Below are 17,305 nucleotides of genomic sequence, written 5' to 3'. Positions count from 1 at the left end.
CGCTGCTCCTCTATTTATCTAACTCAGACTGTTGCATTCTTTCTCCCTCTGCCTCTGCTCACAGACTCATAGAGCAGCGACTGTTCCCCTCAGGAAGGAATTTGCTCTGCATCCCACGCGTTGCCCCTGCGCCTGCTCTCCTCTTCCTCCCGTGACAGAGCTCCAGCCCACAAATTAAGCAAAGGAAGCGAAGATATGCAGATGGGAGCTGGAGGTCGACAGGCTAACCCCAGCTCCCCAGGGCTGCCCTCACTGCTCCCACTGTTCCCATCCCAGATTCCCCACATACCGCGTGGCTGCGGGTCCCTTTATAGCTTCCCATCCCCTTCTCCGAGCAATGGAGCCATTGTGGAGGGACCGGCAGGGCTGGACGTCCACCTCCTCCCCACCTTCGTGCAATATTTTCTCCCAGCCCTTCTCACTCGCCCCTCAGTGCCCCCCCGGCCCCTCACACGTGTCAGGGGCTGGCCCCTTGCCTCCCCAAGGAAGGGCAGGTTAATACCTCAAGGCCAAGGCTCCCGTGTGTCATTCCGCATCCAACCTCCAGCAGCTCCTCCGCAGCCATGGACAGGATTTTCGCCACCTTGCCACTCTCCTTGCTGCTTCTCCTCCAGAGCTGTGGAGTCTGGGGGGCACCTCCTCAGCCCAGAGGTAAGTGGGAGCTGAATGCCTGTGGGCTCTGTCCCCGAATTCTGGTCACCAACCTGCTGGGGAGTGCAGGGCGCTGAAGGAGGAAGCAACACCCAACTTCTGGCCAAAAAGCAGACAGCTTCCTCCACTATTTTCCACCAGGCAGACAGGCACAGAGATGAACTCCTTCTGCCTGTTTCATTGCTTTGAAGCAAAGCTGGGAGGTTGAGCTGAGCGCAGCAAAGGCAGCACTGGGTTGGCTCCGGCCCCACGGCAGCAGCTCTGGGCCCACAGTAAGTAAAATAGACGTGCCAGTGACTGTGGCATTTGCTGCTGCTATGAAGGGCACTTCCCTGATGCACTGACCATCTCTTCTGATGAACAAAGGGAGAGTTATATTCGCTGCAGAGCTGCTAAGCACTGCTGCAGTTGGCACGGGTTGATGGTTGGACTTCATGATCTTAGTGATCTTTTCAACCTTAGTGATTCGATGATTCTATGAAGCCAGGAGACCGAACAGAGTGCTCATTCAACCAGCCCTACCGTGAGCAATCACTATTTCTAAAATAAACAGCATTTCATTCTGAATTACTAGGTAGGTTTCCTGCTCTTTTAATTAATGCGGCAAGGATGCCCTGAGAGAGATTTTCTGCTAAATTGATGCATGAAGTTCAGCTGCTCCTGAATAGCTTCAGGTGTGGATGTTTTTAAAACCAGAGGATTTCAATTCTGGTTTCATTCCACTTTGAAGTAAACTATGCTGAGTTGGGACGTCACCCAGAGCTGTCACCTCCTGGGGATCTGTCTGTCCTGCAGAGCCTGATGTGTGCTAAATCCCAGCACTTACATCTGATATGTTCTATTTCCCAGGAATACACTGCACTTTCATTAAAAAAAAAAAAAAAAAAAAAAAAAAAAAGAGGGAGATTGAAAATGTTATCACAGAGCTTCTACACAAAAAGAAAACACGCTGCAAAACTCCTATTTGATCTGACTATTCCTAAGGGGAAAAAAAAAAAGCTTTTTTTTTGTTTGGTTTGTCACTCAAAGCAGATGTGACACATTAGCCACAGCAGCAAAGGGGAATCCATGCTTTATTTGTAGAGGAGCTGATTGCAAGACCTTGCATTTTTCTTTGTATTTCCTGCAAAATGGGCAAAACCAACCCCTGCTGAAGGGATTTGCAATGTGAGGGATCTGCCAAGTGAGTTTTCCCTTCCTCTGAAATGAATTACAGTGGCAAAGTGAAAGCCACCCCTATGGGAAAAGGGAATATTATGTTTTAGTGGAAACTAGAGCACCTGATGGAGCAACGACTGCCCTCTTCTCTTCTGCACACCACATCGCTCAGACATTTCTGGGAGCCAGAAGCAGATTCAGCGTTCATGTCTCCCAGGAAACTAACCTGATTATATTCTTTATGGATACATCACAGGGTATTTATTTTCATGTGTCTGAAAGACTGAGAGCCACATTAGATTTCACACTGAGGACTAGCTGTAATATTTATGTCATAATTTAGAACAGATTTGTTGGCCCAAAAGCTCACATTTAATAATCTGTCCACAGAAATCTCTTTTATGATATAACCTATATCATCCCTCTCTGCGGAAATCAAATCTTAACAGAGCTCTTGATGACCCTACAGAGGCAGGTTAAATGATAGAAAAAAATAAAGACCAGAATGCTATAGATCTGGTGAGGAAAATGGATCAATTCATTCCAAAATTCATAAAAAATGTCAGTCCTTTTTATGTTTTGTCACAGCTGAACATTAGGATGGAAAACAGCATGAAAATGAGAAATTGGAAAGAAAAATATTAGTCAGCTGTTTGCATTGCTAATGTTTCCCATTTATACTATTTATCTTTTAGAGTGGATATTCATGCCTTACCAGTGGCTTGTAGAGATTAAACATCAATTGCACGGTTCTACATCTCTCTATTGTGTTTTCCCTCACCAGCTCACACACATAAAGCCGTGCTGGTCTTTGCTCTATTTCATTATTAGTGCCACTAGCTGAAAAACACAAGACTGTATTGTTATGTTGGTTAGTTAGTCTGGGAGTCGTGATTCGTGACTGAATCTGAACTGCTGAGTTTCATTCCTGCTTCTGGTCATGCATGACGAAGACACAAGCTCATTAATTAATACCCACGTAGCTTGCTTATACACCACAGTGAGTTCTTTTGAGACCTTCTTTGATACGGGAGCGTATATAACAGGCTTTAGTTCAGCTAAATTCCTCCTTCCATTAAGTTTCCTATAGCCATTAGCAATAGCCTGGTGTGACAAGTGGGAACCCGCTCCCACAAGTGCAGAGCTGCTGTAGGAGTACATATTGTCAACAGCTAAATGTGTTTCTCTTACAGAAGTTTTTATGAAAGGCAAAAGAGCATTTGGAAGTATTAGGTTAAACTGGTCTCCCAGGGCCTCTCTGAGACAGGGACAGAAAGGATCGGGGCTCGCAGGTCATCTAGCCTCGGCTGCCTGCTGTAAGAGGAATTATTTTGTCCCTCTTTGCATATTTTTCTTTTTTTTTCTTCTCCCTCCTCATCCTTCCCAGGCACCCTGTGCAGAACCAAACCCACCGACCTGGTGTTCATCATTGACAGCTCTCGGAGCGTGCGCCCGCAGGAGTTCGAGAAGGTCAAAGTCTTCCTGTCGCGCGTGATAGAGGGGCTGGACGTGGGCCCCAACTCCACGCGGGTCGGGGTCATCAATTATGCCAGCGCAGTCAAGAATGAGTTCTCCCTCAAGACTCACCAAACCAAGGCCGGGCTCCTGCAGGCGGTCCGCAGGATAGAGCCGCTCTCCACGGGGACCATGACCGGCCTGGCCATCCAGTTTGCCATCAGCCGGGCCTTCAGTGACGCAGAAGGGGCCAGGCTCAGATCTCCCAATATTAATAAGGTAAGAATCGTGGAATCGTGGAATGGCTTGGGTCAGATGGGACCCCAAAGATCACCTAGTTCCAATCCCCTGCCATGGGCAGGGCTGCCAATTGCTAGATCAAGCACGCTGTCCCTTTATTGGAAGTCTTGTTTACATGACACACTGTGGAATGGTTAGGAAAATCAGAAAAGGAGAAACAGTGAATGTCTGTGTGTAGGACAACAGTGGCTCTGCTCACTGAGGGCAATGCGCCGCCCTGAGACATTGATTCAGCCAGGTCCGCTAGGCATGAGCATGCTCACAGCCATCCTCCCCAACAAGTGGTAACAAAAATGCTTCCAAATCCACCGTAATGAAATGTGTGACAGTCTTCTGAAAGTTTCCTTTGACATGGGCCCTTTCAGTTCTGTGCGCAAAGCAAAGTGCTGTTTCTGAACCCTCCAGTGCTCTACTAGTTTTTCATAGACTGGCTAACAGCTGTGTCTTCCATTCCGGGTATTTTCTTCATGTACACAGACTTCAGTGACTATTTAACATTTCAGACTGTGGTATAAAATCAGATTAATTCCACACTTGGCTGCAATGGGCATCACCACTCCTGACCCAGATTCCCCATCCAGGAAACTCAGCCTTTAAAGAAATTTTCCCCAGATACCTCATCCATCCCTCTGGATTTGTCCCTGAAGGCAACCAGACCTCAGCCCAGCGATGGTCATCAGGAAAACTCTAATCTGAGCATGTGGAAAATGTTTATTATTGACAATACGTGTTTTAGCTGAACATCCTGAGCTTCTCAGGACTTTTTGTCCTGTGCCAGCTCCACTGGCTGTCTGCTATGAGATCAGACCAGAAAAATAAGCAAAGGCTTTAGCAAGCACTGACAGCTTTCCAGCAGCTGGACGAGAGCCCAGCTGATGGAGCGAGGAAGCCTAGGATTTTTCTCCTGACTACAACATTTTTGGAACATCAGACACTTTCAGTTTTCCTCACTGATAGTAAAGCTCCAAGGAAGGCAGAGCAGTACATGGAAAAGATGCTTGGGGATGGCAAGTCAAAAATATCACCAAAAAATGAAACACTGCTAAAAATCCTCCAATTCCAACAATCAGCAACCTGAAGGCTGGACTGGACTGGAATTCACAAAAAAATACGAAAAATGAGTCTATCTCCTAAAAATACCACCCATTGATTGTCTCTTGTGCTCCTTCACCCTGCTGAGCTATAAGGAACTTGCAAATGTTAATGAATCCAATTTCATATTGTCTTTTATCATGAGATTCTCTGTATTTTAACCTAATTGTCTGTATTTTAAGCCTAAGTCTGGCTTGACACAATAGGAAGAAAGCCAAGAGTAATAAGTTGGGAAAATCACATCTAAGAAACTTTCATGAGGTTTTGTTGGCAGTTTGCTCCAGAGAAACTCCTCTGATCTGCCATCGCCATCACATCACTCCTCAAGCATAGGAGCCACCAGCTGAAAATCCAACAGCAAGAGACATTTCTTCCACTGAAACCATTCCATGCAGCCAGTGGAAGGGGATAGATTTGGCCAGAGCACCCAGTGCTGGGAATGCATGGGCAGAGCAGGAGCTGCAGGTGACCCCCGAGGAGGATATCCATGGCCACGCTCAGTGACTTTCTATCTGGAAGAAAAAAGTTGTAGGAAATGTCTGTCTTGTTGGGTATTGCTTAGCCCAAGAACAGCAACTTAACTGCAACAAGAAGTATCTGAATGATATCTGTTTCTGCTTCTCAGAAATTCTTACCCTGCTTGAAATGAGAAGGAAAAAAAACCTAATATGAACAAAATAGACGTTTTGCCTTCCACACAAAAAAAATCCCAGCAGTTTGAATGCCAGACCACTGCTGAATATCAAAAGGCAAAAAGGCCATTTATTTCTCTATTCTTCCAATACACCCTTGCAAAAAAGCTCATTTCCTTTCTCACTGCACTAATTCTTGGCCAGTACCTCCAGCCCAAGGTATCCCAGTGTAAAACAAGCCCAGTAAACTCTCCCTCCTCAGACTTTCATTCTGCTCAGGATGAGCCCCTAATTTGCCTTGGATGATGAATAGGCCACAGTAATTTCAGCTGCATACATCTCTTGCTCCTTTGCACAGCAGAAATCCAGCATGACCTCATGGAAATCAGCACTAGGATTTCCAAACACGTGGGATCGGTCACAGCACAACCAGATCATTCATTCAGTCTTGCTGTGCTCTGTGCAGCAAATAATCACCACAGGACAGGGAAAAAAAACTATTTGTTTCTGCAGGAGCTCCAAGTAACGTCTCTTTATACCTCTATCAAAACTACAGGGATGCCCAATTACTTTTATCTTTCTTCAGAAAGAACAACAAATAGATTGTCAAATTGCTGAGCAAATCACGGGGCTATTCAACTTCCTTCCCAATCCCCTGCCGGTGCTGTTACAACGTTCATGTAATGCACTGCATCAGGAGATGCTGCTGCCTCATTAGCTGCTGGATTGCCTGCACACAGCACATGAATTATGACCTCCCAGAGATGCCCATGAGCACTCGTGTGTCTTAGCAAACGAGGTTACGTTCATTTCAGCTGTGGGCTCGCTGATAAATTCCCAGTGCCTGATCCAGATTCTTTGTGCCTCCAAATGTTCGTCTCCCCAATTCCAGCAGCAGCTCAGAAAGCAGTACAACTTCTGAGCACGCTGTGTTTTATTATGAAAACCTTTCCCATCAGATCCAGACATGGATGCTGCTGCCAGATGTCTCCCGGGCTGTATCTGGGGCTCAGCCACTCCAGTATGAAGAACCTAAGGAACTGATCAAACTGGGAGAATCACTTTCTTTAGACAGATGCCAGGAGGACACAGAACACCTCTGTCCTATGACAAATGCTGCAAGAAAGGCACGCAGTGCTGGCAGAAACCTGCTCATGGGTAGTGCTCGTCGCAGAAGCCACTTGATAGAACATCTTGTTTCCTGACAGGCTTTTGGCTCCAGATAAGCCCTAATTGGCAGCGCATCCCAGCACTACTGCTGAGCCGAGGGCTCTCTCTCCTGGCAGAAGGAATGGTTGCACGGCTGGCTGCTGCTTCACCAGACTAAAAGCTCCACATTTTTCCAGTTTCACCCATCTCTCATTCAGAAGGAAAGCTCTGGACAGGGCAGCAGGTTGAGTACTGGAAATGCCCGGGGCGCAGCATTCAGCCACCCCACTGTGGAAGGGCGGGCAGAGAGGGGAAGGAGAAGCTTCACGGAATCACAGAATCAATAGGGTTTGGAAAAGATCACTAAGATCATCAAGTCCAACTGGGCTCCTTGGAGACATGAGGTACGGAACCCCACTTCTGACCTTAAAAGATGATTTCTCCCTGCTAAGGGTGCAAAACAGCTGTCACACTGTCCTAACTGAGCAGCTGGAGAGTCTTCCCAGTTGCATCTGCAGATGATGTTTTCTGTATCTTGCTATTTGCTTGCACTGTGGATTTTTGTTCTCTGCTTGCATCTAGCTGCTCCTGCTGATTGTATTGACAGTGATGTCACAACGAAACAATTGCAAGGAAAAGTGGCAGGAGCAGCTGAATTGCTAAAAAAGGAGCATGAAGATTTTGTGACAATGTCACTTAGCAAAAGAAGAAGAAAGAGGAAAATAGAAAGCCTAGCAGCAGCAGCAGGACTCCTAGAGGCTTTCCTGCAGATTAGGGTTCCGCCACCCAGGGCAGAATCCAGTTCCCACCTGCACCAGCTGGTATTTTAATGATGATGTCAGTCAGTGCAGGATCTCACGCTGCTATTTGTGGTGGAATCAGAGATCATGGCTGGCACCGACACATCTGGACCTCAGGCAGACCACTTCCCCTCTCTCAGCTTCAGTTTCTCTGTCTCTAAAAAGGGGAGAAGCCTTAAACTAGTAGTCACTGGAAAGGACCCTGAAAGGCCATCTGGTCCAACTCCCAGCACTGAGCAGGGACACCCACAGCTCCATCAGTGCTCAGAGCCCTTCCAGCTGACACTGCCTGTCTGCAGGGATGGGCACCCCCGCCTCTCTAGGCACCCTTAGCCTCCTCACGTTGCCACAACATCTCTTGAGACTTTTAGATGGACAAAGGCGCCATAAAAGTCCAGGAGTCGTCCTTAGTGTTGTCTGAGGTTTCACAAAGAGAGCTGAAGTTTGGGTTGGGTGTTAGTTTTCTTATGGAGAGTGCAACCTTTTTCTTAGGGCCGAGACACACCAGATGTCCCATAATTAAAGCATGGCAGTTTAACCTTTGCAGCTCAGAAAGACACAAGCTACACATTAAGAGAACGGCTCCTGTGATCTCGGGAGGAACAGGAAGAGGGGGAGGAGGTGGCATTTCCTTCTTCTTTAACTTTAGAAATGTGAAACCTCCTTTAGTAAAGCAGTAAGCCACAAGCGATGGCAGAACGAGCGCTCATCCAGGCCTGGTCTGTGCCCTCCTCTGTGTAGGTGGCGATTGTTGTGACTGACGGACGTCCCCAGGACGGAGTGCAGGACGTGTCAGCGAGGGCCAGGCAGGCTGGCATTGAGATCTTTGCCATCGGGGTTGGCCGGGTGGACATGCACACGCTGCGGCAAATCGCAAGCGAGCCCCTGGACGACCACGTGGACTACGTGGAGAGCTACAGTGTCATAGAGAAGCTGACCCACAAGTTTCAAGAAGCATTCTGTGGTAAGTCCTTGCCACGCACCCCTCAGGTTCCTAGCCAAGGAGTACAAGTGCCTGCCAGCAAGCTTTTCACGTGGAAGTCTCACATGTCGTCATCCTTCATCCATCTGCTTCCTTCTGCCAAGGATTTGGGTGTGCAGAAGAAAAGAATATGGAAGATGGATGCTCTTCAAAGTGGCCTTTCAGGAATTTGAGGTTTTGTTTAGGGAATTTCGGGTTTTGGTTAAAGATGTCTCTTTAAAGAAGGCTTTATTTGTTTGAAGAGTTTGTAAACATGATTCACATACTTCTAGAGAACCTTGAAAACATGATCTTTAAATAGCTGAAATCACTGCCCTCAGGTTTAACATAGCAGGGCACTACTGACGATCTGCCTTGCAGTTTCCCCTGCCAGTTTCATCTTCTGAGTTCCTATTTAAACAAGGGCTGGTTTCACTCCCCTGCCGCCTTTCCCTGACTGCTGTTATTTTTTTGGAAGCTCTGTGGGGTGGAAAACTCTCCTGGTTGGTGCAGTATCTCATAATTTCTGCATAATATGTAAAAAGAGCCTGGCTGTTCTACAGTCACTTACAGAATCACTAAGGTTGGAAAAGCCCCCTAAGATCATCTAATCCAACTGTCCACCTACCACCAACATTGCTCACTAAACCACGTCCCTAAGTACCAGATCTACACATTGAACAACACACTCCTACACGAAGTAGTGAATGCAATGAGAAAGCTTTATTGCTTTCAAATGTGTAGGAAGTGGTCTATGAAAAGCACCATGTGTTGGGAAGGGGCCTGGGGGCTTCGCACACCCATCCTGCCTCAGCACAGCGTGGCAACGCTTCTTAAAGCTGTGATGCACCACAGTGCTTGCAGCAAGGCATTGCAACCCAATACATGCAGATGGACATGTAAAACTATCTGAGAACAATTCTTCAAGAGGTGTAATGCTTCATGATCAACTTTCAGCTTGAAAATAATGGGGGGAGCTGCTTTCTGTCAAGGAAAACTTCATCCTCTTGTAGGAAGGAGGAAAAATTTGAATACAAAGTGAGTCATATTATCATCAGGTGTCACTGCAGCAGAAGCTCATGAAATAAAGGAACAAACACTACATGCTAAGAGGAGCAGAGACAGAATTCAAGAAGGTGGAAGGCAGGGCATGAATATTCGTGGGAGTTTGTGTTGGCTGCCCTGGAGTCAGGAGTCAGCTGGAGACAGAGAGGCCTGACAGCGTGTTTGGAAGCTCTGGCATTGGTGTCATTCAAAAAGAGAGAGGGGAAAAAAAAAGTCCTTTCTGTGCCTTGCTTTTCAAATGTGTAAATGCAGATGACAAAGTTCTCCCCCTGGTAAAAACCTTCAGAGATGCATCTGAGGGAAGCACTGTGCTAGGGATTATTACAGCTAACGGAGAGCAGCACCGCATTAACTGCCAAGTGGGATGTTATCATGCTATGCAAGCAGCTGCACAGAGCTGTCCTTGGAGATGTACCCAAACACCACCTGCTATTGAAAAGCAGTTTGTGGCCACCAACAGCAGGAAGAACTGCGCAGCACTGTCCAGCTGCTTCCCATAGTGTTCAACGGGCCCAGGGAAAGGGAGACCCTTATTGATCCAGCTACTAGTTAGGCTCATCAAAACTCTGCAGCCTTCAAAGAACTGAGAGCCCAGTGTTGGAGCCAACTGCATGGTTGCAGAAATATTTGGAGAGAGCGATTCTGAGAGTTGCACGTGCAAGGATAGCTCTGAAGTGAAGTCCAAGTGCGTTTGGGCACGAATCCCACCCAGGAATGGCAGCTGCACATGGCACTCACGAATCATAATTGCACCATATAGCTGGAAAAAAATGGGTATTGGCCAGACCAGATGGTAGTTTGGGAACCAAATCTCACCTCATATATTTGGAGAGGGAATTACATTGTGATATGCTTGACAGACAGATGGTTTTTGCCCTCACTGTAGAAACTACATCTAGCCCTAGCTGTGCCTTGCAGTCTGGAGACTTGTCACTACTTCTCTTTGCTTTTTCTACTTCAATTACTATCAAAGAGTAATGACTTCCTGCTGCTTTATATTGCTGCAGGGTGGGTTTAGTTACCACTAAGTGTATAGAACAAATATGATGCTTTCTTCGTGGGCAGTGTGTGCTCAGGTTGAGAAGCCTTGGCATGGTGTTTGGTTTCGATCTGCACTTTTTCTTGCAGTGGTGTCAGACCTGTGTGCCACTGGTGACCACGACTGTGAGCAGATCTGTATCAGCACCCCGGGATCGTACAAGTGTGCTTGTAGAGAGGGCTTCACGCTGAACAATGATGGGAAGACCTGCAGTGGTACGTAATGATTTCCATTTGCACTGAGCTGCGCTGTGGTCTGCCATCGTAGGATTGGGTTAAGGTTGAGAGAATTGCATGTTCTGTTCAGAAAAGGAGGAAAAAGAAACCATGAACGTACAACCAAGGATTATTTTGAAAACATGAGCATGAACTGTTGTTGATTTTTGATTGATTTAGCATATTTCATTAGCAATGAAGTGGTATTAGGATTTCATCTGCTCATACAATTAAGCAGAATCTTAGTTGCCGTCTCTCCCTTCTCTCATTTTGCTTCAGCTTGCAGTGGTGGGTCAGGATCTGCCCTGGATCTCGTTTTCCTGATTGATGGCTCCAAGAGCGTTCGGCCTGAGAACTTTGAGCTGGTGAAGAAATTCATCAACCAAATTGTGGAATCCTTGGAGGTGTCAGAGAAGCAAGCCCAGGTTGGCCTGGTTCAGTACTCCAGCTCTGTCAGGCAGGAGTTTCCTCTGGGACAGTTCAAGAACAAGAAGGACATCAAAGCAGCAGTCAAGAAAATGGCCTACATGGAGAAAGGCACCATGACGGGCCAGGCTCTGAAGTACCTGGTGGACAGTTCCTTCTCCATTGCTAATGGAGCCAGGCCTGGCGTTCCCAAGGTGGGCATCGTCTTCACAGACGGACGGTCACAAGATTACATCACCGACGCTGCTAAGAAAGCCAAAGATTTAGGTAGGTCTACTGAACTTTCAGCGGCTCGTTTCTCCCTTGGATCAGGCACTGCATCTACTATCAGTTGTACAAAGTGCAAATCCAGTGAGATCTGCCCCTTTGCTGACCTCCTGCTGAGGGTCATTTCCCAGTCTTCTGCCATCACTGCATTAAATGGATGCAGCCCATGTGAATAAGTTCATGAATTGCTAAATCCTTCATTTCCTTTTAGGTTCGGTCTCAACAACTAGATGGGACTAAGGGCTAGCACATAATAGCAGGTCAAGCACAAGGTCATGAAATGCTGATGCTTACTAAACAAGTTGACAGGCTGTGTGAGTGTTCAGCCTTTAGAAGACAAAAGGTCCTTACAAACTGTATGCATAGAAACAAGACTTCAGGCCTTATTTTCTCCTCCTCTCTTCTCCCTACACAGATATCCCCAACATCAGTTGGTAAGTGATTTCACAGAGATAAATAAAAAATACTTATCACTAGATTCCAAACATGTTCCTTGAGTTGAATGCTGGAAAAAAAAAAAAAAAAGAAAAAAAAAAGCTAAAAAGATCCAGAAGAAGAAAGACAAGGCAAAAAGGGGAGGGAGGGAAAGCATTACTAAAGTCTAGACCTATTATCATTGTTCAAGTCAAGGCAAACTGCAGTTGGGTTCAAGAGAAGCAGGATTTAAGACAAAAGCAGCAATCTGGTAGTGATGCATAGTAACTGGGCCCGTGCTCTTAACTCATAGAATGTCTTGATAGACAGTATGAGTTGCAATACTGGAAAGCAATCCAAGCACACTTTTACTAAACATGCAGGTCTCCATTGCAGAGGGGACTTTGCTATGAGAGGGGCTGATGAATGGTGGCTGCAGGCTATTTTGAAAAATTCCACTGTTTCCTTTTGCTGTATCATTGCTTTCCTATTAGTTGGATGCATTATTCTGTCAAGGTGTTGTAATGATCTTTTGTTTCTTGCATCTACAAATCATCGTTCTTGTGATGACAGTGGTCATTACCTAGATAATCCAGTAAAACTTTGCCTGCATCCGGAACCCTGGATGGCCTGAAATAAGTCAGTAATAGCAGAGAGAAGTTTTCAATTTAACAACTGTAGAGTTGCATGGAGGTGCAGAAGGCAGACAAGAATTTAGAAGTTGAAGAGGATTGGTGCCAACTGACAGGTTCTTATTGGTTGCAGGCTTTAGGATGTTTGCTGTGGGAGTTGGTAACGCAGTGGAGGACGAGCTGAGGGAAATTGCTTCCGAACCAGTAGCTGAGCACTACTTCTACACAGCCGACTTCAGAACCATCAGCAACATTGGGAAGAAGCTGCAAATGAAAATCTGCGTTGGTGAGAGTGGGGGACTGGGTAGAGGGGGAGGTTTACTCACAGCATTTGCAGAACTGATGAATGCACATTGCTCTGTCTATTCAAGAAATGGAGCCCTGAAGCAAAGCTCCAACACTTCTTGACTCTTAGATTGCAAACAGTACCTCCAAATTTTTATTTTGCATAAGTTTATGAGCAGCAAACAGTATGACCCACCATGGTGATGTTACTGGGAAATGAACTCACAAACAAAGATTGTTTTGAGCACGTTTGAACACATCTGTTTCGATCAGATTCAAATTTTTAGGGCACGCTTTAAGCATTAGTAGTAGATCTCAGTGGGTATTCAGGGAACTGGAAGCCCAGGAAAGATTTGAGCCTGTCCTGGATGCAATGAAGTGTAAGAGTCCCTAGTCATTTGAGGTTAAAGGCAGAAGTGATCAGTCAGTAATTAGGATGAATGGTATTTTTATTTCCTTCCTGTTTATGACAAAGAATATGACTTGCTTTACTTCACATCTCAGTGATTTTAATTCTTTTTTGTGTCACTTAACACATCTTCTTGATACTCTGGTCCACAGAGGAAGATCCATGCGAATGTAAATCTATTGTGAAGTTCCAGGCAAAAGTAGAAGAACTCATCAATACATTGCAACGGAAATATATCCTTTGGAAGCTCTGTGTTCAGCACCCAGTGGGCTGGGTTGGGCTTTCGGGAGGGACCACCTGAGAAAGTCTATCCATGGGGAAAACAGTTTAGATAACAGTCAGGAAGCTGGGAAACTAGACAGTTAGGTTCTGAATGTGTCCAGAAGGAAGAATTCCTGTGCTAGAGCTCAGGGTACTGGCCTGACACAAAATAAGAAATAGACTGAAAGCAATAGAATCAAAGTAGAATATGCTAAATCATTGGAGGCAGTAGCAACATGCAGACATCAGATCCTAAGTCAGTTTTTAGGAAGATGCTTAAACGATGCCGATGCCAGAAGTGTGGAAGCAAGGTTCCTGTATCGGATATTGCTGCTGCCTCTGTGTGCTGCGGGTCCTGTGATGCAGCCAGAATGTGGGCTGAGAGCAGCAGTGGCTGTCATCGGCCGGCGAGCAGAAAGAAACAAAAACGCTGGTGCCTGTGTGCAAATGATAAGTCATTAAAGCTCTGTAGATGAAATGCTTTTTATGCAACAGTAAATGTCTACAATACAAATACCTGACCTGGCTGCCTAAACTCTCCACAGAACTGTTGAAAAAGAGAGTCTTCTACAGCACAACACTTCTGACCATGTAGTTGGTGGTCTTGGTAAAGTCAGGGGAATTGCACTGCTTAGGTCCAATTTCTCTCCAGTGGTCAAATTCCAGTGCTGAGAAACTGCTCACTGTCTCACATAACTGCTCACTGCAAATATCTTCAATGAGGTGAGTTTGATCCCCTGTGTCTGTGGGATTCTTTTTTGTCACAGAATCATAGAATTAATAAGGTCAGAAAAGACGTCTAAGATCATCAAGTGCAATCATTAACCCACCACCACCATGCTCATTAAGACATAAAGGATGTGTCCATAGGGAGTTGGCTAGGCTAGGACCACCTGTTTCCTTCTGGATTCTGTCGTATTCTGTTGCATCCACCTGAGGTGTGAGGGAGCTGGCAGAGGTGATTGTGAATCCCCTTTCTACCATCTATCAGCATTCCTGGTCAACTGGAGAGGTCTCAGATGATCGGAGACTGGACAGTGTGGCGCCCATCTATAAGAAGGGCTGTAGGAGAATCCAGGGAACTGCAGGCCTGTCAGCCAGACCTCAGTGCCAGGGAAGGTTATGGATCAGATCATCTTTGAGTGTGATCACATGCCATGTGAGGGACAACCAAGGGATCAGGTTCAGTCAGAACCTGGGGAAGCTGGCAGCCCTTGGCTTGGACAGGAGCAATCTTTGCTGGGTTCCAGGCCCAGAGAGTGGTGATGAATGGCGTTACATCTGACTGCAAACTGGACACAGGTGGCGTTCCACAGGGGCTGTGCTGGGGCTGGCCCTGTTTGATATCTTTATTGATTATTTGAATGAAGGAATTGAGTGCATTCTCAATCAGTTTGCAGATGACACCAACTAGGGAGGAAGTATTGATCAGCCTGAGAGTAGGAAGACCCTACAGCAGGACCTGGACAGGCCGGTCGCTAGGCTGAGGCCAGCGGGATGAGGCTCAGTGAGACCAAGTGTCAGGTCCTGCACTTCGGCCACAACAGCCCCACGCGGTGCTGCAGGCGTGGGGCAGAGCAGCCGAGAGCTGTGTGGAGGAGCAGGATCCTGGTAACTGCTGAACATGAGCCAGCACGGTGCCCAGGGGGACGAGGAGCCCAACGACATCCTGGTTGTGTCAGCAGCGGTGCAGCCAGCAGGAGCAGGAGGTGTCCATCCCTCTGCATGGCACCTCAGTGCTGTGCTCAGTGCTGGACCCCTCACTACAAGAAAGACCCTGGAGTGCGTCCAGAGAAAGGAACGGAGCTGTGAGGGCTCTGGAGCACAGTGCTGTGGGGAGAGGCTGAGGGAGATGGGATGGTTCCATGTGGGGAGGAGGAGGATCAGGGGAGACCGCATTGCTGTGGCGAGGGAGGGGTCAGCCTCTTCTCCCAGGTAGCAGCAATAGGATGTGAGGTGTAGGAAGAATTTCTCCTCGGAAAGTGTGGTGAGGTGTTGGAACGTGCTGCCCAGCACAGTGTGAAGGTGTTGGAGGAAAGGGTAGGTGCAGTACTTAGGGATGTGGTTCAGTGGGCAGGATTGGTGGTAGGTGGACAGTTGGACTAGATGATCTGAAAGGCTTTTTCCAACCTTAATGATTCTGTGATATTGCACAAAGACTGGGAATTCTTGGAAGAGAAATAAGAAAAAGAAATGTGAATAAACTTCAAATGCCTCATGCAGAGAGGAATTAGTGAAACACTGGAGCAGCTCACAGAATGGTCAGAGAGAGACTTCATTACTGAGAATATCATTTCAGAAACGTTTTAATTTATACATGCATTTCTGTGGCTTGCTCTTTCAGTTACACAGTATGTTTTCTCCTCTTTACATCAAATTGAGTGAAATTCATGACTTGTATTAAGCAAAAGGTCAGAGTAAATCAGTAGTTCTCACCCAGTGGGTTGCCGCTCACAGGCACATCATGAAGAGCAATTAGTGAAAAGAGCAGAAAATTGCAAGACAGTGTAACTCTAAGAAAAGCAATGTGCTCTGCTCTCTGTGCAACCCTAACTGCTCAAGGTCAGGAATTCTCTCAACCGGTCAAAACACACACCAACCATTCTTATATTTAGAGTAAATTTATAGGTACATGTGAGTGTTTGTGCATGTATAAACATTTTCCACCTTCAATAGAAGTTCATCAGCCTGAACAGCTGTGGAAATGCCAGGTAGATGACGGCAGCACTCCTCTGCTACCTGCTCCCAGCAGGCAGCTCCATTCACTGTGCAGGGAAGATTTGAGCAATGAATCACTGATATGCACTGTCATTTTTCACCTTAACTCTCGCTCACTGGAAGCTGTGGCAAAAAGGATTGAAGCCCTGGAGAATAAGATCATCTAAAACCCCCAAAAAGTTCTATTCCCGTCTTTCCTGATGTAACAAAACTAGAATTCCTTCCTTTGTATGGAGGGCAGCTCAGCCACAGCGCTATGGCCGGCTTGTATTTCTTTTAAAGAGTCTAGTCTACCTGCATTTGTTTAAAAAGGAAAAAGTAGAGCAATACAGCAGACATTGTATAACAGGCAGAGCACCGCGTGGCCGGGAGCTAGACCATGCTCATGTTCACTGCATCATATAGAGTGCATATATAAAAAAATGGGGAAGATTTGTTTTTGATTTAAAGCTTAATATATATGTGTGTTAAAAAGTACTTGATTACTGTGAATCCTTGCTGAGTGCTTCCATATCTTCTGTTTGTACGCATGAGGTAATTTAATTTAAAAGTCAAAGTGACTTAAAATCAATTCAGATGCTGTGTAAAAAGAGAACCGGAGCAGCTGATGGGCTTATTATTGTAAACATGAACCATTTGTCAGTTAGTAGGTGAAGTATAGTAATGATCTGCATCACAGATAAGATAGATTAGGATGCTGCTGCTCACTGGGTTTATCCATAGCTACTGTAAAATACAGAAAGGCAAAAAGCTCAGCCTTCCTAGCTAGCAGCTATTCTCATGATGTTTGAGTGAAGGAGCTCCTGTCTGAGGCAGACCCGTTCTGGCGACGTCCTGAGATGGTGTACAGGGAGCCTGCAGTCGTGGCTCTGCAGCACAAGGCAGCGCTGTTAGCAGCAGCCCAGGTGTGCTCCTCAGCTCTCTGTCCTCCACCCACAGCTCAGCTCCTACCGAGAACCCAGGGAACTGCTGCTGAAGTTGCTGCCGATGGAAGTGGTGCCTTCATCACTGCAGTGACCACCAGCTCCTTCCTCAGCCCACAACTCTTCACACCTCAGCAGCCAGTCAGCCTATTTCAACATCTTCAGACATCCTCTCCTGGATGCTGGATCCCCAGCGCTGGCAAGAAAGAAATAAAAATAAAAGCGCAGTGCGGGCCAGAAGCATCCCACTGCCTTCTCCTAGAGATGTGGGGTGGCTGGGAGCAGAGTGAGGAGGCCATGATTACACAACATGATGCTGCGCCACTGAACGTGAGCACAAGGAGTTGAGTTTGGAGGGATTTGTTTTCGTGTTTTTTTTTTTTTTTTTTTGGGGGGGGGGGGGGCCGCGCACAAGGACGAGACGGGGCGAGGGGGAGGGGGGGGGGGGGGCGA

General features: G+C 46.6%; 1 protein-coding gene across 1 annotated transcript; it reads left to right on the top strand.

The window, feature by feature from the left end:
• Positions 1–278: 278 nt before the first annotated feature.
• On the top strand, positions 279–17,204 carry MATN1 (matrilin 1). Its single transcript, XM_042885587.1, has 8 exons — positions 279–651; positions 3,197–3,543; positions 7,979–8,201; positions 10,392–10,517; positions 10,797–11,210; positions 12,390–12,542; positions 13,103–13,183; positions 16,047–17,204. Exons 1-8 carry the CDS (start codon positions 564–566, stop codon positions 16,094–16,096), a joined length of 1,482 nt encoding a protein of 493 aa, XP_042741521.1. The 5' UTR covers positions 279–563; the 3' UTR covers positions 16,097–17,204.
• The last annotated feature ends 101 nt before the right edge of the window (positions 17,205–17,305 follow it).

Source organism: Lagopus leucura, unplaced genomic scaffold, assembly GCF_019238085.1.
Source record: "Lagopus leucura isolate 7727_CA_CO unplaced genomic scaffold, USGS_WTPT01 Super-Scaffold_100051, whole genome shotgun sequence".
NCBI lineage: Eukaryota > Metazoa > Chordata > Aves > Galliformes > Phasianidae > Lagopus > Lagopus leucura.
The sequence above is the reverse complement of the archived record's forward strand: the minus strand, read 5'-3'. Positions and strand labels throughout refer to the sequence as shown.

Coding starts and splice junctions, on each gene's coding strand:
- MATN1 (XM_042885587.1), top strand. CDS start 564: ATGGACAGGATTTTCGCCACCTTGCCACTCTCCTTGCTGCTTCTCCTC. Junction 8,202..10,391: donor GTTTCAAGAAGCATTCTGTG/GTAAGTCCTTGC, acceptor TTTTTCTTGCAG/TGGTGTCAGACCTGTGTGCC. Junction 10,518..10,796: donor TGATGGGAAGACCTGCAGTG/GTACGTAATGAT, acceptor ATTTTGCTTCAG/CTTGCAGTGGTGGGTCAGGA.